Source organism: Seriola aureovittata, chromosome 7, assembly GCF_021018895.1.
Source record: "Seriola aureovittata isolate HTS-2021-v1 ecotype China chromosome 7, ASM2101889v1, whole genome shotgun sequence".
Taxonomy (NCBI): Eukaryota; Metazoa; Chordata; class Actinopteri; order Carangiformes; family Carangidae; genus Seriola; species Seriola aureovittata.
Genome location: NC_079370.1, coordinates 6,755,403 through 6,777,115, shown reverse-complemented (window position 1 = coordinate 6,777,115; position 21,713 = coordinate 6,755,403). Strand labels below are relative to the sequence as shown.

Sequence of the window (21,713 nt, the reverse complement as noted above, 5' to 3'; positions counted from 1 at the left end):
TATAGATTTGTTACAGTTTCTTCCATTATTTGTAAATAACCCTTCACCTTCTTAAAAGAGGGTTTAGATATGAACCAGACTTAGAACAGCTGTACATGGCTCTTCAACAACACAACATCTCTAATGTCTAGGACAATGTCTATACTCTGTGCTGTTAGTGTTCAATTTGCAGGCATACAATAAATTATGAAAAAACTACAGTTTTTAGTTGAATATAATTATCATAATGCAGTTCTTTGCAATTTATCAGAGACATTTGAATTATAGTGATGCCATGAGGCAATGCTGAGAACAGCGCCTACACATGGCAAAATACAAACCATTAAAACAGGGTGTAGTGAATGAGTGAGTGATTTCGGAAACAACCACACTGTTGAATGATGGCCAGTGTTTTGCAGAAAAAATGTCCTCGCTTCATAATTTTATTGTATTAGACATTTCCGTTAAATTGTGTCATGGTTAGTGTATGAATTCTTAAGCTACGGCCAAAAACTTGTTTTGTGAGGTCAGAGTGACCTTGACCTTAGACCTTGACCATCTAATTCTTATGGATGACATGATATTGATAACTACAACGGTGCCATGTATGAAAAGAGTACTTGAGAGACTTAATAAAAACTTAAAGTGGGCTAGTATGAAAATCAAGCCTAGTAAGTCTAGAAGTATCTCAATAAGTAGAGGGAAGTTAAGTGATAGGAAGTTTGTAATAGACGAAGAGGAAATTCCAATAATTAGGGAGAAATCAGTAAAGAGTCTAGGTAGGTGGTACAAGGCAGACTTGAATGACGGAGAACGGGTAGTGCAGTTTCTGAAAGATGTTGCTGAGGGACTGGATAGAATAGATAAATCAGGGCTTCCAGGAAAGTTGAAGCTGTGGTGTCTGCAGTTTGGGTTATTTCCCAGGTTGATGTGGCCACTGTCTGTATATGAGATTCCATTATTTGCGGCAGAAAAAATGGAAAGATTAGTTAGCTTTTAAATTAGGAAGTGGCTAGGTGTTCCTAGATGTTTAAGTACGGTGGCACTGTATGGGAAAGGCATACTTCAGCTCCCAGTAACTAGTCTAGTGGAGGAGTTTAAATGTACTAAGGTTAGGACAGAGCTCCTGTTATCTGGGAGTAAAGATGTGGTAGCTAGTAAAGTGGTTCCAAACCCAATCAAGGGGAGAAAATGGAATCCAAGCACGGCAGTGAAGGAGGTGGAAGCAACGCTCAGGCATACAGAGATTGTGGGTAATCCAATCCTCCAAATAGGCCGGGAGGCTTGGGGCTTGGCCCAGACAAACCGGTGTGGAGTAAAGCAGGTCCCAAAGAGAAGAGAAAGCTAGTTGTGGAGCAGGTTCGTAGACAGGAGGAAATATTAAGGGGTGCAAAGGCAGTGGCCCAGGCTAAGCAGGGACAGTGGCTGAATTGGGAAGGTGTAGACAAGAAAAAGCTTAGCTGGAAAGAGCTGTGGAGTATGGAGGAAAGTAGCATTAGATTTTTGATAGGGGCAACATATGATGTATTGCCAACTCCCCAGAACCTAAAACTCTGGGTAAATGGAGACCCACTATGTTCATTGTGTTCAGGTACTGCAACTTTAAAGCACATTCTGTCAGGCTGTAAGGTTAGTCTGTCGCAAGGCCAGTATACGTGGCGACATAACCAGGTTTTAAAAAGCTTAGCTGCAGGAATTGAAGATTTACGGAGGCAGGCAAATTTAGGAGGGTCTAAAATAAAGAGAGTTGCAATCAAGTTTGTTCAAGAGGGAGAGAAAGTTGGTAAGACAGCAAGGAGGCAAGGCAGCTTAGAGGATGCTTGTGATTGGGAAATGCAGGTAGATTTAGGAGGAAAGCTTGTTGTTCCCCAGGAAATAGCCAGTACAAAGCTAAGGCCTGACATAGTCTTGTGGTCTAGGAGTAGAATGAAAGTATATTTCATAGAGCTGACTGTTTTGTGGGAGGCTTCACTTGTAGAAGCATATGAAAGGAAAAAGCTTAGGTATGTTGAGTTAGGGGCAGAAGCAGAGCAGCGAGGATGGAAAGTTAGGATTTGTCCAGTGTCCAGAGTGTGAGGAAAATAGTAAAGGACATGTCAGATGACGCAGTAAGATCCAGTCAGTGGATTTGGATGAGAAGAAATAATGGTAGCTGTGGGCCCAGCAGGGGGAGCACTTTGGATAGACAGACTCTTAGGACAAGCAAGGAAGAAGTCCAGGAAGAGGAAGTGTTTTTAAGTGGGGGGGTGTGGCCTGTGTGAGCCTCTTTGAGACCATGCGGTTAGTTCAGGTGAGTTGGCCTGTATTGGTTGTTTGTATTGTTTTGAATTGGTTTGTAGTGTGTCTTTGACTGTTTAGGTGAGTTTGTTTGTTTGTGTGTTTTAGGTGAGTAGTATTGTCTTGGAGAGTGGGGGAGTAGGGGGAGGTATAGCACAGCCTAATCCGGCGGGGGAGAGTTTAGCCCAACATGGCATCTCTCCCTGACTGTACCTCCCTCATTCAAATTGGCCGCCACTTTAAAAGTCTAGTCCTACACAACAGAACAGAACTGTTTAGGGGAGTTTTTGTTTGCTGAATCTGCTAGTGTGTTTTGTCCTAGTTGATGATAGTGTTGTTTGTGGTATCATAGGCAAGAGAAAGGAGGAAATAGTTGTGGTGTGAGGAGCAGTGATGGCTGGCGTTAGGGGAGAGACTCTGGGACGCCAGTGATCACTGTCTAGCCTCCTGGAGGTGTTGTGGGACCAACTAGATGAAACACTGGTGAAAGGAGGTTCCCACCTGATGACCCCAAAGACATGTTAGTTATCGCTGCCCATTAGTCTGTATAGCTAAATTAATAGTTATCATAGGAGCAGTTATATAAAACAGAAACAGTCATCGCTGAATTTTTCCTCATCATTCATTACATATCACAATGTTGGCTACTGTCAAAATATAAGTATCATCTGCCAATGTCATTGTCTCCTTCACATTCAACAGGTGCATCAATGAGGGGAAGACAACAGTGAGAAAATGGATTGTGTGTCACTTTTAGTGAAGGAGAAATAACAGCAGAGGCCGGTCTCTCTGTTGTGATACCGTGCTCTTTCAAAGCTGGTTTTGCCTTTATTCTCCAGAATTTAGTTTGGTACAAATGTGAACCAACTAAACCAAGATGTGATGATTCTGACATGATCTTCCGCACTAACAAGAACAACATAAAAGTTCAGCCTGGGTTCAGAGGACGGGTGTCACTGTTGGAGCCCGACCTGAGTCAAAGGAACTGCAGCATCATCATCTATGATCTTGTTGAGTCAGACTCTGGATCATATCAGCTCAGAGTTAATGGTTTCATGTTTGGGAGGACAGACAGATTTGCATTCTCTCTAAGAGCAACTGTCTCTGTTAAAGGTATGAAGCGCTCCAGCAAATATACAGAGAGAAGATGCTGGTTGCTGCAGCTGTAATCTGGTCATTATAACAGTGAAATATAAATGTACAATGTTCTTATACAGAAAACTGCCAGTTGTTAGTTGTTGTTCGTCATTACAAGGCAGCTGAAAATCTGAGTTCAGAGCAGAGGAAACAAAGGTTGACAACTTCATTTGGAATAACTTTCACAGTCCTGGATCTTCAAATATATGTAAGGGTATCACATGGTTTGTACATTTTATAAATAATCTAATGACTACAGAACCTAAAGGTGAATCTTGCTTTGGTTTTCAAAAATTTGAAAAAACATTTTTGAGATCTTGTGCTAATTGGGTACATTTGGACAATAATTAAAATAGTTTAGATTATTTATGGACTTATTAGATATAGTATTGTATCACAAAGATATGATCAAATTGTTTTAGCATTTTATGCAATTATATTATTGTATACAAAGCGCAATGTATTATGGCGCAATTATAGTTCACTAAAGTGTGTTCAAATCCCTTTTCCCCTGGTTTTTAATACATGCTATTTGACAACACAATACATCATAAACTATACAATCTACTTTCTTTTCTCATGGTAGGTCCTGTGCAACATTGTGGACCTTACAGTGCAGTCCTTCCCTGGGCCGTTGCTGGTGTGTCTCTCAGTGTGAACATCATGCTACACAATCTGTGTCGCCTTCCTTTGGTATGTTACTGCATCTGTGGGTTATGTTTTAAAGGCTCTGTCAATACAACGCAGCATGGCTAAATCTTTTTTTCTTTCTTTTTTTTCTCCAAAGGAAAGCAAGAAAAAAGCTGGAACCAAATCAAGAGGACAGAACTTACATGTCACTGCATAAAAATAGACAGATCACCAGAGTATGATGTTATTGGTCAGACTCTGAACTGACAGATATCAGCTTCTATCATGTGTCTTTATAATGACTTTCAGACAGCTTCACTGGATTACTTCCTCCTAGCATTTTTCATTTACTGATTAACAATTTGCATTGTACAGTAGACCTATGCTACTTCCCTCTGTTTACATTTAATTACTTTATTAATGCAGACAAAGGCAACTAAGAACAGTCTATCTAGCAATATTTTCTGTTGATAACACAGACCTAATAAAGGCAGGGTGGTTGTGTGAATCAGTGAGGTATCTGATTGGTCCCAAATTCAAATTGCAGCATGACAACAAGCCCATATACAGTATACAGTCAGAGCCATAGGTGACAAGAGGAAAAAGTAGTCCTGCAACACGGTCTCGCCCCCACAGAGCCCTGATCTCAGCATCATGGAGTCAGTGTGGGATTACATGAAGAGACAGAATAACTGTGGCAAGTTCTCGAAAACAACCTACCTGCCAGGTACCTTGAAGCCAGATGCTTTTTTTTTTTTTTTAAAGACAAGAGTGATCCCAGCAAATATTGACTTGCTTTTCGTTACTTCTGCTTACTGCCCTTTGTAATTCAATTCGTAAATAAAAAAATATTCGTGGTATTAGTTTTGAAGGCATCCTCAGTTTACTTTTAGCGCTTACAACCTTTGCACAAAAGAACTGGGCGGGATAAATTGGGGTGGGCTCTGATTGGTCTTCTTGCTGTCAGTCAAATCTGGCAACACCGGTGGTTAGGCTGCGCGAGGCAGCAGCAGGTGGAGGTGATAACTGTTGATTGGCCTCATCATGCGCAGCTGTGGGTGTTCAGGACTCTGGAGAGAGACACTGTGAGGGGAAACCATTGTGGGTTTTTTTTTATCCAATCTGAGTAACTGACAAAAAACAGTAAAATTACTTAAAATATACTGTCAGTAGATTTATCAAATTTGCCACATTGCTAGTGTGTGCTTCTGTACAGTAGGTTAGCTAGCAGCTATAGCTTTCGATGCTAACTTGGACCCAGGTAGAAGCACAGGTCAGAGATGGACCACAGATGTTGACAGGAACGAGTTTGGACACTGGGATAACCTGACCGAAATATATAGTAGGTGAAACTCTCTGTGCCTGCTCTGTGGCTTTCTTCAGGATAGTATAACATTACTGTATATTAATATTTGTTGATGCTGCTTAAGTAGCAATAAACCAGTGTAAAAATGTACATGTTAGTAATTAAATAAAGTCCAGTGAGTGTAAGGTTCAATATTTTCCTCAGGAATACAGTGAGGAAGATATAGAGTGGAAATACTAAAGCAAAGGAACCTCAAAACTATACTTTAATACAGTATCTGAGTAAATGTACTCAGTTACTTCCCACCACTTAAAAGTTATCTGGTCACATCTTGGGTCATGTGATTTCTGATCATTTGTGGCCTGCAATGCACAAATGCGGTCGTTGTTGGATTCTTAATCTGTACTTTGTATTTATGTGATACTGACCTGTGTAATAAGCAAACATCCTGTATATTCCACAGATGTGATGTTACTGTAAGAAACCATATGGGAAGTGTCTCAATATAACATATATATAAAAAAAAAATCCACCATTTACAGTACTTCCCTTTTTTATTGAAGGTTTCTCAACACTGCACAGCCATGAAGAGGATCTTAGGATTTAAAAAAATCAACACATGGTTTTCTTTATTTTATTAATTAAATTAAGGTTACAATATGTCATTTGTAATCAAATTTTTACACTGGCTCTCAGACTTTTGGACTCCGTTGTAAATATTGTGATATTATGAAATTCTTGCCGATCGGTCTCAGGAAAGGAGAGATGTTGCTAAGCGCTGAGCGGAGAAACTTCCTCAAACTGTGCTGTTGCACAAACAGGGGAAAAACAGAGTGAGGAGAGGAAGAGTCAGTTCATGGCAGAAACAATCAGCAGAGATCATTGTGGAACAGAAAGAGGTAAAACACAACAGAAATTCAAAAATATCCCTGTGAAATGTAAATGGTTAGCATAACGATGCTTTTCCACATCCCTGGCTTTGCTTGTAGAGTTAGGGCGGACTGTGCTGTAGGAAGAGTGGTTGGGGATCAGAGGGTTGAAGAAAGTCTGTACTTGTCTCAGTTGCTGCAGTAAATGGTTCAGAGGACTTAAACATTGGACGGGGGCCCTGGAACATGGCCGGGATTATAGATAATTGTTCTTGTGCTCTTGTTGTAAAGATTATTGTAATAAAATCCACTGATACAGAATGTTTCAAGAACTGAGCACAAAGTGATTAACCATTTAAGAAAAAAAAAAAAAAATGTGGTCAAAGCCCTGCGAAAAGTGTGTTAGTCTTGCAACTACGGAATAACTGAACGTGCAACATCCTGTTTCTAAGATGATGATGTTAACTGTGGAGTTTCCTTTGGTTTAGTTCCTGCCTGTTTACTGCATTTTTAGTACAAAGTTTGTCCTGTGGAGAGAGAGACTGACGGTCTCAAGCATCAAAGGATGTTTGTTCTCATCTGGGCGACTCTGTTTTTCTCTGTGAGAAGCAGCAATGCTGATACAGGTATTCAATTTTTATTTTTAATCTTGTTTTGTTGCCAACATTAAAGATATTTATGAAATACTTAGCAATAATTTTGCCAAAATAAATGTCCTCATGAAGGTCCTCCAGACAAGCTTTCAAATTAAAGTATTTAGTTTTTCCACTCTGAATTTACCAGCATATTACACATTACTCTCAACATCTATTCACATGGAAACTCTAGGACAAATAGTTAATTGCCCATTTATTTATTTTTTTATTTACCACATATATTATGAATAATGAAGTGTGTTAATTACTGAAATTCCATTGTGTTCTGTGGTCAACACTTCTAACAACAGCAGTTATATAACTCAGACACAGTCGATGTACTATATGACATTTCTTCATCATTTATTTAATATCATGGTGTAACTTTCTCGTTCCCTGTTTCTGTCTTACTGTTGCATTAACAGGTGCATCAGTGGGAGGAAGACAACAATGTTCACGCTATCCATTTGGATTCTGTATCACTCTGCCTGAAGGAGAAATAACAGCTGAGGCCGGACTCTGTGTTGTGATACCGTGCTCTTTCACTACAAGTTCTAGCTTTACACCCCAAAAGCTAGTTTGGTACAAATGTGAACCAACTGAAGGAAAGTGTAGTGATTTAGACATGATATTCCACACTAACAAAAACAACATAAAAATTCAGTCTGGGTTTAGAGGGCGAGTTTCACAGTTGGAGCCTGATGTGAGTCAGAGGAACTGCAGCATCATCATCAATGACCTGAAGGAGTCAGACTCTGGATCATATCAATTCAGAGTTAATGGTCTTCTGTATGGAACAGCAGATGGATTTACATACTCTCCAAGGGCAACTGTCTCTATTAAAGGTAAGAAGAACTACAATAAACATATGAAGTGAAATTTTGTGCCTTTTGAACTGCACTGACATATCTGGTGTATTTACAGTCTTAATGGGACATAAAGTAATGTTTGGCATTTGTCGACCTCTGTGGGCAGCCAGTTCCTACTGGTTCCCTCATTGTAGAGTTTATCAAAATATCAGATTAATTGAACCCAAATTTAAGTGAAAGATGACCTTCATGCTTCTCATCTGATTCCACTTATGGACTGGTCTCCCATCAGCTCTGAGTCAGAAGCCCAAGGTGGTGATTCCTCCACTGACAGAGGGACAGCAGACCACACTGACCTGCACTGCTCCTGGTCTCTGCTCTGGATCTGATCCTCAAATCACCTGGACGTGGAGAGGAGCAGGAGAGAAGGACTCCCACATCACAGGAAACATCACTGATTTCAAGACTGAGAGTCAGACCGCTGTCACACACAATCACAGTTCAACTTTGAGCTTTAACGCTTCAGCTGAACACCACGGCACCAGTGTCACCTGTAAGGTCAGCTTCACAGGAAACGCCGCAACAGAGGAGACAGTGACTCTGAACGTGACCTGTGAGTAGCACATACTGTACTTCACTGTCGCATTTACGTTTTACTATTTAAAAGTTTTGCTGAGATTTGCTCTTTCTGAGGGTTTTCTGAACTGTGTTGAATGTTACATCATCATCTGTGTTCTTGAAGAAGTGATGCTATATAATTGTGCAACATGTCTTTTTGTGTCATAGATATGAAGGAAATTAGAGTCACTGGGAATACAAGTGTGAAGGAGGGTGAGACTGTGAATCTGACCTGCAGTGTTGACAGTTTCCCTCTATTACTCATCGTGTGGACTAAACTGTCCGACCTAAACATTCAAAATGGAACAGAAACTAATTTTCCCAACGACACATTAACTGACCTGCAGAACGACACTGAAACCTACCTGCAGCAAGGAAGTGGATTGGCCACTCTCTCCATCTCTAATGCGACAGAAGATGATTCTGGGCTGTACATCTGCACAGCAAAACATCTGAATAACAGCTGGAAGAAAAATGTGAATGTAACAGTGATATGTAAGTACATTGTCCTACATTGCGTTTTCAGGTGGTAAATTAATAGTACTGTAGTTTTTTCGTAGCAGATAACTGAAACTATGAGTTTACTACAGAGACCAAATGTAATAACCCTCCTAATTTACCCTCAATAACTTGCCCTACCCTGCACCTTAGAATGTGCAATATTTTAGGCCATTTTCATAATTTCTAACTGCATGTCTTTTACTGTACTGACATTTAATGGTGTCTTTTAGTTTCTGTTGTGACTTAGATTTTGTGCTTTGTTGCTTTGTGATAGCTTTCAGGTGGTCGTCATCTTCACCACAGCCACGTTTAGAATAATAAAAACTGTTGTTGTTGTTAAAGGGATAGTTCACGTTATATGATGTGGGGTTGTATGATGTGGTCATGCATAGTCGGTGTATTACCTGCAATAGATTCAGATTGGCAAGCTGCCATTTAGGAGAGGCAGCAGGGAACATGGCACACTAGCAGAGAGATTTGTGCTAATGTGAACAGCAGAAAAAATGTGTTTTAGACACTTTTAAAAGACGCCCATGAAACAGTTAAATGTACGCTTCATGTAGAATATTTTCAGGTACTGTATTATGCCACAGTCACAGGAAAGCTGAGTGAATCAGAAAGAGCTAAACTTCACTTTGTGGTGACGAGAAGATGAAGCACTGGAAATATTCTAAATTAAGCGTACATTTAAACAGATATTGGATTGTTTCTGTAGGCGGCTTTTGTCTAAAACATGTTTTTTCTGCCCCGTGCACAGCAGCACATCACTCAGCTTCTGTGCCATTGATCCCAGCTGCTTCTCTAAAGTGGCAGCGCGCTGATCTGAATATACTGCAGCTAACACACTGACTATGCAGGACTAGCTCATACAACCCCACGTCAAATAACCCAAACTATCACTTTAATGTCACTCTGTGGCATTTTGAAATGTATTAAACTTTAGCACCCTCTAGTGGTAGTATTTAAAAACATAGACTGTGACAGACTGCTTAAGTACATGCAATCACAAAAACTTATATATTTAACTGATACCTATATTTATACAGTTTTATGTAAAGAATTGACAATATGGCTGCTTTTTTGGTACTTTCATAGAACTCCTAAAATTACTCTGAAGTTTCACTACTGTATGTGATATATACAATAAATTACTTTACTTAAAGATGTTTTGAATTGATAAAAAAAAAAGTTATTTATCTGTCCCCTCCCTCTTTATATTCAGCTCAAATGTATTCCTGTTTAAAATGTGCTTCACAGATATGAGAGAACCTGGGATCACTGGGGATACAACTGTTAAGAAGGGAAGTGCTCTAAATCTGACCTGCAGCCTTGAAAGTTTCCCTCCATCTCTTATTACATGGACTAAACTTTGCCTCAATACAAACCTGCACAATGGAACTAACCTGCAGAGCAACACTGGATCTGCAAGCCTCATCATCCCTAATGTGACCGCAGAAGATTCTGGACAGTACGTCTGTACAGCAAAACACCTGGACACGACTCTGACGATTTATGCTGATGTGACAGTGACTTGTAAGTAGACTGTACTAATCTTTTTGAGAAGGATGTTTATGTTCACATTTTAATCTGTCAGCATATTGTTGTGATGTTGTGATCCTGCTTGTGTGTTTACAGGGTTTTCAAAGATCTCAAAAAACTCTAGATGTGAGGTTCAGTCGGAGCTTGTGACCTGTGTGTGTATCACTGAGGGGTTTCCCTTACCCACCATCAAATGGCCGCTGTTGAAGAACTACACTGAGTACTCAGTCATTACCACTGTGACAAACCACACAGTCAAAAGCACCATCATTCTCACTGTAAAAGATCACAGCAACACTGTTGTTGAGTGTGTCAGCAGCAATGAAAATGAGGAAGCAAAAGAAAACCTCACCATCCAAATAACACAAGGTGGTACATGTTCTCAACCACACACTGCTACCATAGATCACTGCTTTATGACATTTTTATTACCTATTTTACCTCTCTTTTGTTCAGACACATATTGGGCAAGCTTTCGCATGTATATAATTGTTCAGAAACACATGGGCATCAACATTTTTTCTTTTGTTCCCTCTGATTGCAGAACCACCCGATCCATTATTAAAAAGTGTTTCACGGTTGGAAACCATCATTGCCTTTTTGATTGGTGTTCTTCTTTCAGCAATCATCTGCTGTTTCGCAAAAAAATGCCACAGGTGCACTATTAATTTCATTAATTATTTTTTAGGTTTTGTTAGTGGATAATTATACATGTAAATTTCTTGCTGTTTAATTACATTTACTCTTCTTTTTTTTCAGAAAAAAACCGAACTCTGGAAATCTGGATGAGACTCTGGAGATGGTGACCAGTCAAGAGGATCCGCTGGTATTTACATTGATTCATCTTATAGTATATATATCAGTTAATGGTTTGAGACACTCCCTATCTCTTTCTTAAACAACCATGTGCATGTTTAGTCCATTTTCTACATATAATGTACAGTTAGCAGTACTGCTGACTATTTCAGAGAACTTTGAGTTTTTTTTTTTTAGATGTGTGAATGTGGCTTCCGTTTCAGTCACAAAGATTTTATTCAGGGAACCAACTATAATTACCAAATGACAACACAGTTGCATTGTGCAGAAAAGGCGCTTCTCTTAGAGTGAGCTCTCAAAGACTCTGAGCAGCAACAGAGAGTCTGTTATATGAACCAATCCCCTCTTAACAAACGTTTAACATACGTCGACATGAAACCCTGCTGTAATGCAGCACATAAGGAGGAGGTTGGGATGGTGAAGGGAGGTACAGCATCAGCTGAGTAATGGTGACAAGGGCCAGGTTTACACCTGCATTAATATGACTGGACGTTATTAGTCAGCTTGTAGCCAAGCAGCTGATGAATGAGCCACTGATGGTGAAGTCTAAATGAAGCAGCTCATGTCAATCAACTCATGCAAGAATAACTTTATGTATATCTATGCTTGATTCATTTCCTGCATGAAAATCAAGTTGAAGAGTGTGAAACTTGCAGACCTGCAAACTTGACATACTGTTTATTTTATCACAGTCAACACCATGTCTTCTTCTATGGTCAGAGTTCCCGTTTTGTTGCTTTGCAATGCACTTTTAAATAGACTGATTTGAACAGACTGCTCTGGATGACCATATAACAGTAATCTAACCATCATACAAAGCAGATACTCATCATGATGGATAACAATAAATGGCAAGTCTTGTGTTAAGCTGATTTTGAAACCATACATAAGTGAAAAGACTCAAGCTGTAGCCAGGAGGAACAGAAACATGGCTATGACTTAAAAAGAATAGTTGGCACCAATGCAAAATATCCCAGACAGAGAGAGTTAATGCATAGTGTAGAGTTTTTGGGCTTGTAGCAGCTGCTGAATGAGTCATATCACTTACATTGTACCTGGCAGATACGTGATGGTCAAGCAGTAGAAGATGATCAGACCCACGGCCGAAAGGGAGCTGAAGATGCAGCTGTGGCAGCAGAGAAAACAGCCCCTGTACTGGACAGTGGGCCAAAAGACGTGGAGTACGCCAGCATTGATTTCTCGGTGTTGAAAAGAAGGAGTCTCAGGCAGGCGGCAAAGAAACAAGAGACCGCAGAGACAGAGTATGCTGAAATCAAAAAAGAAGTCAAAGAGGAAAGAGAAGATGACGGTGGAGAAGAAGGTGAAATGTTGGAGGGAAAAGAGGAGAGGGTCATGACGGAGGAGGATGAGGAGACAAAATGCAGTGTCCCAGGAGAGGAGGAAGGGGAGGACATGGCGGTGTACTCCAATGTAAAGGATATAATGGGTGAGATGTAAGAATTGTGTCTGAGGATAACGTGTCATTGCTCTCATCAGATGTAATGGATTGACACCACCAGCGCTGTGATCTTCAAAAGCCAAATCCAGCTTGTGATAAACGGTGACTGAGATACGTAACACCTCTACATTTTTGGTGCTATGCATCTGTACTCATTTGACTCAAGGTGGACTGGAAGTTGGGCAGAATTTCCTCATTCAAGTGTTATTGTGCTGTAGTATGTTGTGCCCTTTTAGTCCAAGTGGTTATCTGTTTTTGGTAATAAATATCAGTCAGTCCGCCACCTTGATTCAGACTAAAAAACCTAAACCATTGAACAAACTGCCTTCAAACTTTGTACAGACATGATATAGATTAGATTATATACAGTACACTGAAAGAGTAAGATCCCTTCCTAGAGTAGTTCCATTGTACTCAGTGTCATCTACTGATCTCATTCTCTGCAAAGTAAGCATTACAAGATGGAGTTAATGAGACTTCAGCGGTCTGAATTTGACAAATCAAGGTGTCCCTAGAATATATACCCAATATCAGTTTCCTTGTTTCTTGCTGATTTGCAGTGGGTGGATTGTAATGACATTTCAGTTGCCTATAGCTATTTATATTTTATGCCTTTAGGGATTAAAGATCAGTGCAACGTCAGTTTTAATAATCTTCATTTTATCATGTTTTTTCAAGCTAATTTGCTTCTATAGCTCTGTTAAAGCTGCTGCTCTTCAGCAGGTCATGGATTACTCCCCCTTTTGAAAAATGTGTTAAAAATCAGGTTGACTCTCAGCACTAAGTAAGCAGGTTTTATGTTTTAACAGAAAATACATTTGTTTATGTTTGGAGCTAACCCATTGAGTTGTCAGTTTTTAAGCTTTTCATATATTTTGCAATATCTACAGGTTCTGTGACAGTTCAGTGAGAGTTGAATCAGTAACTGATAAGGACAGCTATAGTTTGTGGCTAAAATGGCCGTAAATATCTATGTGTGTGAAAAGGAAGTTATTAAGCAGAATCCAGTGATGCCATATTAGGCAAAGTCACATGACTAATCGCTTGATCCACCTCTCTGAGAACGCAGCTTTGCGAAATAGACCATTGAACCATAAAAGAAACACACTGTTTCAAATGCAGAAGTTCTTACCAAGAGGTTTTATGCAGTTCATATAAAGAACTTGGATGAACCCAGATAATTTCTTTTTGATTCTGCAGGTATTTAATGCACTTAATCATTGACAGAGTTGTCTTTTTTCATGCATGAATAAACTAATGATTAAACTAATGACTCAGTTATTGACATTTGTTATTATAAGTGGCACTGCAGATATGAACCAGTAATACACACCATTCAGTCATGCACATCCCTCTGTGTGTGTTATGTATTATTCATTGTACCAGGATACGTAGTAGATATACTTGTTTTCTTAAGATCTTAAAAAATAACGTGTTGTTTCATTTCATTGAGTGTTTAAGCTGCACCTTTTCAACTGGATATATTGTGTATAATGTGATATAGAAGTTTTAGCTTTAAATGTGGTAGTCTAATGAGAGAGGAAGTAACAGCCAGCAGTGTTTACAGAAACTTCCTGCAAACTTGTTGTAGTTGCAAAGAGGGAAGAGGTACAAGAGGAGGAAGAAGAGAAGTAGAGTCAGTTCAGAGCAGAGATCACAGAGGAGTGAAGAGACAGAAAGAGGTAACACTAAATCATTTTAAAATTGTTAATGGAAACTGTAAAAAGTATATTCATCCTTCCCTAACTACTGTAATACAATGTGTGTTTTTTTATATTTTATCAATTGGGAAAATCAAGGATGGGGGGCAAGATTGTACATTTTAATTTCAAATGAGCTGTTACAGATGAGAAAAGTTTATTTATACTGCAGGTCTCTGGAAAGTGCTTCAAAATAAAACATTTCAGGGGACTTACAACTTTACAGAAGATTTTAGCCAAATGTATGTATCTACGGAATCGCTAAACATGCAACATCCTGTATTTAAATATGTACAGTCAGCCATGAAAGTGTCGCTGGTTCAGTTTCGCCACCTGAACTTCTTACATGTTGTTTTTTTTGTGTGTTTGTGAAATGAAGAGTTTTTCCTGTGGAGGGAGAGATCGATCGTCTTCAGCTTTGAATCAGGATGCTTGTTCTCTTCTGGGCGACTCTGCTCTTCTCTGTGAGAGGCAACAGTACTGACGCAGGTACAATGTATAACTGTAATATTTTTATGCTTCCAATATTTATCTTTTGAAGCTGCTCACAACACTTTAAGTGCTAAATTGAAATATTTTGAAAAAACAAATGTTAATTCAAGATCCACATATAAGTATTTTTTTTGTTCTTGTAGGTTGTAGATTGTTAAAATTAGGATGATCCACAACATCTAATCATTTTCAGGGGATAATCTGGGATAGACTGGTTTTAAATAAAATTTTAATTGAAGAATTCATTTAACAAATTTAAACAAAAAAGCTGGATGTTCAATTTAGGAATAATATAACTTTTGCATCAGTCAGAGAGGATTCTGTTAACACTTCAGCTTAACACCACGGCACCAATGTCCCTGGTATGGTCAATGTTACAGGAAACAGTGAGTAGCACATACTGTACTTCATTGTCACATTTAATTTTAACTGTGTAAAGATTTTGCTGAGATTTGCTCTTTCTGAGGGTTTTCTGATCTGTGTTGAATGTTACAACATCATCTGTGTTCTTGAAGAAAGGTTGAAATTAGTAAAGCTATATAATTGTGCAACAATTTTTTTTGTGTCATAGATGTGAAGGAGATTAGAATCACAAATCACAAATTAGAAAACTGAGTACAGATAAAACAGTGTCTCTGAATGTGACCTGTGAGTATAGCACATACTATATATTATTCACATCATGCTCTGTCAGCTCAGTGTTGATATCCTCAGATTAACCTGTTCACTTCAGCAGCAAGGGGAAACACTTGGTAAACAGTTTTTCTTAAATTTGAGAGTTGTTTTGTCTGATGGTATATTTATAAGGAACTGAAAATCAGTGGAAATACAACTGTGAAGAAGCATGATGTTCTGAATCTGACCTGCAGTTTCGATAATTTCCCTGAATGTTTAATTAAAAGGACTAAATCTGGCTCCAACAAAAACCTGCATCAAACAAATGAAAATGACCAACAAGAACACAGAGCATCATCCTTTCTTATCCACAATATGACAGCAGACAATTTTCACAATACATCTTTAAAGCAAAACATCCAGACAGAATCCCAATGAAAAGAGTTGATATAACATGAGTACATTTTGTCAATGTTCATAGAAAGGAAATCCACATTTGTGTTCGTCATTATCGGATATCTTCATTATCAGAGGGTTTCATCAGTTCTAATGTCAGTGAATTTAATTTTCCAGGTGGTTGTCAGCCTCAGACTTAAGCAACATGTTTAGAATAAAACTGAATTGTTTTGTTGGAACTATTGTAATAATTTGTCAAAAATTTTGTCTAAAAGATTTTAAGCTAACCACTGGAATGACACCTGTTACAACGGGCAAAGTCATCCCCACGGTTACAAAGCATGAAGTCAACCCCACCACCATAAAAAGTCACAACAACACTGTTGCTAAGTGTGTCAGCGGCAATGAAAACTGGATACCAAACCCAACAGCTGACTCGAAGGAATCTGGTAAGTGTTCACAACGGCTACACTGACGATGTCACCTAATTTTGTGGGGGTTTGTATAGAGTCCGACCGGTATTTGATTTTTTGGGACTGATGCCGATACTGATATTAGGAAGTAAAATATATCCGATATAGACATATTGGGTGATGTGTATATATATATATTACTGTATATTTGGTGTATTTTGTATGTATATTTCCATAGATGTTTATTCTATAGATGTTTATTTTTCTGCTGTGGTAAATGAATTTCCCAGTTGTGGGATTAATAAAGTTAATTTAATCTAATCTAATCTAATCTAATCTACAGTGTGGGTTCTCTCCGGGTACTCCGGCTTCCTCCCACAGTCCAAAGACATGCAAATGGGGACTAGGCTAATTGGATACTCTATGACCATAGGTGTGGCTGTGAGTGTGAATGGTTGTCTGTCTCTATGTGTTTGCTCTGCGATGGACTGGCGACCTGTCCAGGGTGTACCCCGCCTCTCGCCCAAAAAGATGCTGGGATAGGCTCCAGCCCCCCGCGACCCTACTAGAGGATAAGCGGTAGAAAATGAATGAATGAATAATCTAATCTAATAAACACTTGTTTAACAATAAACTTTATTGTCCAAAATGACAACAGTGTGAAACGGTCACTACAAATAAAAAACATAAGAACAAATATGTATATACATATATATGTACTATATATACTAAATATACTACTATATATATATATATATATATTCTTAACTTGAATGAAAACAAAGGATCAAACATACAGAAAATGCTGCCTATATAACTTGACTTGACCCGAGCATTTCCACTGCATTATTGCTTCTTAATAAAAGTATTCATATCAGCGTTTATCAGAGAATATATGCATTGATACTGACATATCTGTGATAAATCGGTCGGGCTCTAGTTTTGTGTATTTTATATTATCATTGAGAACAAGGAGAGATGACAGTGACCAGTTTTTTTTTTGTCTTCCTTCCAGATCTACTCACACAATTGCTGGGAATTGTTAAACAGCCACACGTCATCATTGCATTTTTGATTGGGATACTTCTTTCGGCGTCCATCTGCTGTTTGATTGGAATATGCAAAAGGTACACTTTTAAGTTTTTTATCCCTGTATTACTGAGCTTCTTTTCTTGACACTGCTATTCTTTTTCTTTCTTTCTTTCTTTCTTTCTTTCTTTCTTTCTTTCTTTCTTTCTTTCTTTCTTTCTTTCTTTCTTTCTTTCTTTCTTTCTTTCTTTCTTTCCTCTACTTTACATAAAGTTTTCAAGGTGTACCACTAATGTTTTTAATAAATTCTTCCTACATCCAGTCATTCATCCATTTACCTATTTACATACTGTGGACACTGTAGACATATCGCCTGACGATTACAAAGTTAACAAACATCACAGGAAAATGGTTATTAGTCATGATTACCTCATAAAACAAAGCTTGTTGATCATTGATGTAAAGTCCATCAATTGTATGGCCTAAAACATTCCAAATCACAGGTGTTGTTCTTTAAACCTTTCTTTTAAGTGTGACTTTAATTCTATAATGTTTTTTCATTGATTGTTTTGTCATTTGTTTACGATTGTCACCAATTCGATATGTTTCTCGCCAGAAAAAAAAAGAGCGGATCTGGGAATCTGGCTGAGAATCTGGAGATGGTGACCACTCAAGCGGTTCCACTGGTATGTATATTACTATTTATAGTAACACATCTCATTATGATATATTAGTTAAATGTTAATTAAATGTTTGCTAAAATATCAGTCTTGTGTTACGGCATGCATTAAATATATATTTTTTTTATTTCACCAAAGACTTATGGAGTAGACTGCATTGCAATAACACAAAACTGTAATCTAACTAGGATTAAAATAGGAGCAGACATGATCATTTGATGGATTACCTCCAGTATCTCAAGCAGTTTCAAATCTCTTTAAAACAAAGGGAAACGAGCGGAAAGCAGATGCACATTTAAAGATCAGAGAAACCGATTAAAATATAGATGAAAATATTTAATGTCACTAATTGAGAGGAGAACTTTCATGCATTGTGTACATACAGTTGTATGGCCTTTGTTAGATAGCAAATGACTTACATCATTACTATGTTGTTTACGTATAGATCAATGATGGTCAAGCTGTGAACGATGATGATTGGACCCATGACCTAGAGGTAGCTGAAGGAGGAGCTAGTGCCGTGGAACAAAAAGAGGTGGAGTACTCCAACATTGACTTCTCTCTGCTGAAACAGAGGAGTCCCACAGAGGCCGGGGGGACGCAAGACCCTGGAGACACAGAGTATGCTGAAATCAAGAAAGAACCACCAGTGGAGGGACAAGACAATGCTGGCGATGAAAGTGTAGTGTTGGAGGGCAACAAAGAGGAGGAGGCAATGATAGGGGTAAATAAGGAGACGGAACAGTTTATGCCAGCAAAGGAGGAGGGAGATGAGGATGTGGCGCTGTATTCTAGTGAGAATAAAACAGTGGTTAAGACGGGATGAGTGTGTAGCTTGGTGGAGTCCCATTAAACAGAGGAGAGTGCATGAGAGCAACATGGGGAGTTGATGTAGTGCAGAAATTCATGTTCAGATATGATTAGACGGATATGAGATATATATTTTTCATATGTAGATTTCCTTTTACTGAAAGGAGAGCATGTATGTAACAATATCAAGTGACACATATTTCATGTACAAACATATTAATCCATACAAAGGCAGTTTAACATGACAGATCCCCCATCAAGCCACTGTGTGTAAATACTCAAAACATGAGGCTGGTGGGAAAAGTAAAAAGCTATTGAATAAAATGTCACTTTAAGGATATATTTTTACACTTTGCTTTAGAATTGTTTAAATGCAAATAAGCTTTGATGTTTCTCACAGGATTCATCGATCAGGGAGAATCAACAATTTTACGTGGCAGTTAAGCTTTTCATTACGTTTAGAAAATATCTATTATTAGGAAATAAATGCAGCTGAATTTACTTTTAAAGAAGTCAGAGTGAGAGTTAATGTGTGTCGATATATCTAAGTAGCTTATTGTACAGAATTTCATGTTCAAATCTTGTGTGTTGTTGTTTTTTATTATCTTTTTGTACATAATTTGAATGAACTCTTGCAAACATATTTCTGCTGTGTTCATGTAAAAGTTGACCATGTCCAGTGTACTTGACACTGAAACTTAAGTAACTCATGTTGGTCAAATCAGTGCATTGCGTGCTCAATGATGTCGTCAGTATGAGTGTGAATATGAGGCAAATTGTAAAGTGCTATGAATTGCCTCTTGTCCATACATATTGGAAGTTGTGCCTGAAATCCTTTTCCTGATTAAAGTGCTAAATAAATTCAGTAAACTTATTTGAAAGTTTCTTACTTTGTTGCCTTTTATTGATGGTATGTTTGTGCCCCAAGAATCCAAAGAGCAAGTGTGTTGCCTATGTGCCACTCCGTCTAAAACTAAGACCGCCGACATTTTTTTTGCTTTACTATATTATGAAGTTTTTTTTCATTTTTATGCCTTTCTATACCATGAAGTTTTATGCCTTACTATGTTATAAATATACTATGATGTTATATCCCATAGCATACTATGATGTTTTTTGACATTTTTATGCCTTTCTATACCAAGACGTTTTTTGACATTTTTATGCCTTACCATACCATGATGTTTGATGCCATAGTTCGCTATGTCGTTCTTACAGAATTTTTTTATCTTACTATACCACTATTTTTTGACATTTCTGTGCCTTACCATAGTTATCGTTTTATTATTGACCATACTAAGACCTATTTATGACCTTTTATGCCTTAATATAGTATGATGTTTTTTTGTAAATTTTTAAGCCATACTATACTATGATGATTTTAGCAATTTTAAGACGTGCTATACTATGTCATTTTATTCTATACCATACTATGAAGTTTTTATGACCTTTTATGCCATAATATACTATAATGTTTTTTTGAAATTTCATGCCACCCTATATGATGTTTGTTTTTACTTTTTATACCATACTATACTATGATGTTTTTTGACATAGTATGCTATGATGTTTTTTTGACATTTTTAAGCCTTACTGTACTTTCATGTTTTATTCCTTACCATACTATGAACTTTTTATGACCTTTTATGCCAAACTATACTATGACATTTTTATGACCTTTTATACCTTAATATACTATGACGTTTTTTGACATTTTTATGCCACACTATATTTTGACGTTTTTTGGCAATGTTCTGCCTTACTACACTTTGTGAGTTGATGCTTTGCCATAATATGATGTTTTTATGACGTTTTATGCCTTATTATGCAATGTCTTTGTATTCCTTACTATACTATGACGTTTTTATGAAGTTTTATGCCTTAATGTACTATGATGTTTTTTTGACGTTTTATGCCATAATATACTATGACGTTTTTTTGACATTTTTAAGCCACGCTATACTTTGACATTTTTTGGCAATGTTCTGACTTACTATACTTTGTGAGTTGATGCCTTACCATAATAGGACGTTTTTATGACATTTTTATGCCTTAATGTACTATGATGTTTTTTGGCATTTTTATGACGTTTTATGCCATAATATACTATGATGTTTTTTGGCATTTTTATGCCTTACTATGCAATGTCTTTGTATTCCTTACTATACTATGACGTTTTAATGACTTTTTATGCCTTAATAAATTATGATATTTTTTTACATTTTTATGCCATACTATACTATGATGTTTTTTTCGACATTTTAAGCCACAATATATTATGATGTTTTTTGGCAACGTTCTGCCCTACTATACTTTGTGAGTTGATGCCTTACCATAATATGGCATTTTTATGACGTTTTATGCCTTAATGTACCATGATGTTTTTTTGACGTTTTATGCCATACTATACTATGAAGTTTTTTGAAATTTTTAAGCCTAACTATGCAATGTCTTTGTATTCCTTACCATACTATGACGTTTTTATGACCTTTCGTATGCCTTAAAATACTATGACGTTTTTTTGACATTTGTTATGCCTTAATAAATCTTTGTATTCTTTACTACACTATGACGTTTTAATGACTTTTTATGCCATACTACACTATGATGTTTTTTTGACATTTTAAAGCCTCACTATGCAATGTCTTTGTATTCCTTACTATACTATGACGTTTTTATGACTTTTTAAGCCATACTATACTATGTCGATTTCTGACATTTTTAAGCCACGCTATACTTTGACATTTTTTGGCAATGTTCTGCCTTACTACACTTTGTGAGTTGATGCCTTACCATAATATGGCGTTTTTATGACGTTTTATGCCTTAATGTACTATGATGTTTTTTTGACGTTTTATGCCATGATATACTATGACGTTTTTTTAAAATGTTTAAGCAGCGCTATACTTTGACATTTTTTGGCAATGTTCTGACTTACTATACTTTGTGAGTTGATGCCTTACCATAATAGGACGTTTTTATGACATTTTATGCCTTGATTTA

General features: G+C 37.6%; 1 protein-coding gene across 1 annotated transcript; it reads left to right on the top strand.

Moving 5' to 3' along the window:
- Positions 1-5,860: 5,860 nt before the first annotated feature.
- Positions 5,861-19,584, top strand: si:dkey-24p1.7 (uncharacterized). The gene is made up of 11 exons (XM_056380493.1): positions 5,861-6,824; positions 7,259-7,678; positions 7,935-8,255; positions 8,429-8,755; positions 10,019-10,294; positions 10,397-10,956; positions 12,179-12,563; positions 16,054-16,227; positions 17,207-17,318; positions 17,837-17,906; positions 18,346-19,584. Exons 1-11 carry the CDS (start codon positions 6,764-6,766, stop codon positions 18,724-18,726), a joined length of 3,087 nt encoding a protein of 1,028 aa, XP_056236468.1. The 5' UTR covers positions 5,861-6,763; the 3' UTR covers positions 18,727-19,584.
- The last annotated feature ends 2,129 nt before the right edge of the window (positions 19,585-21,713 follow it).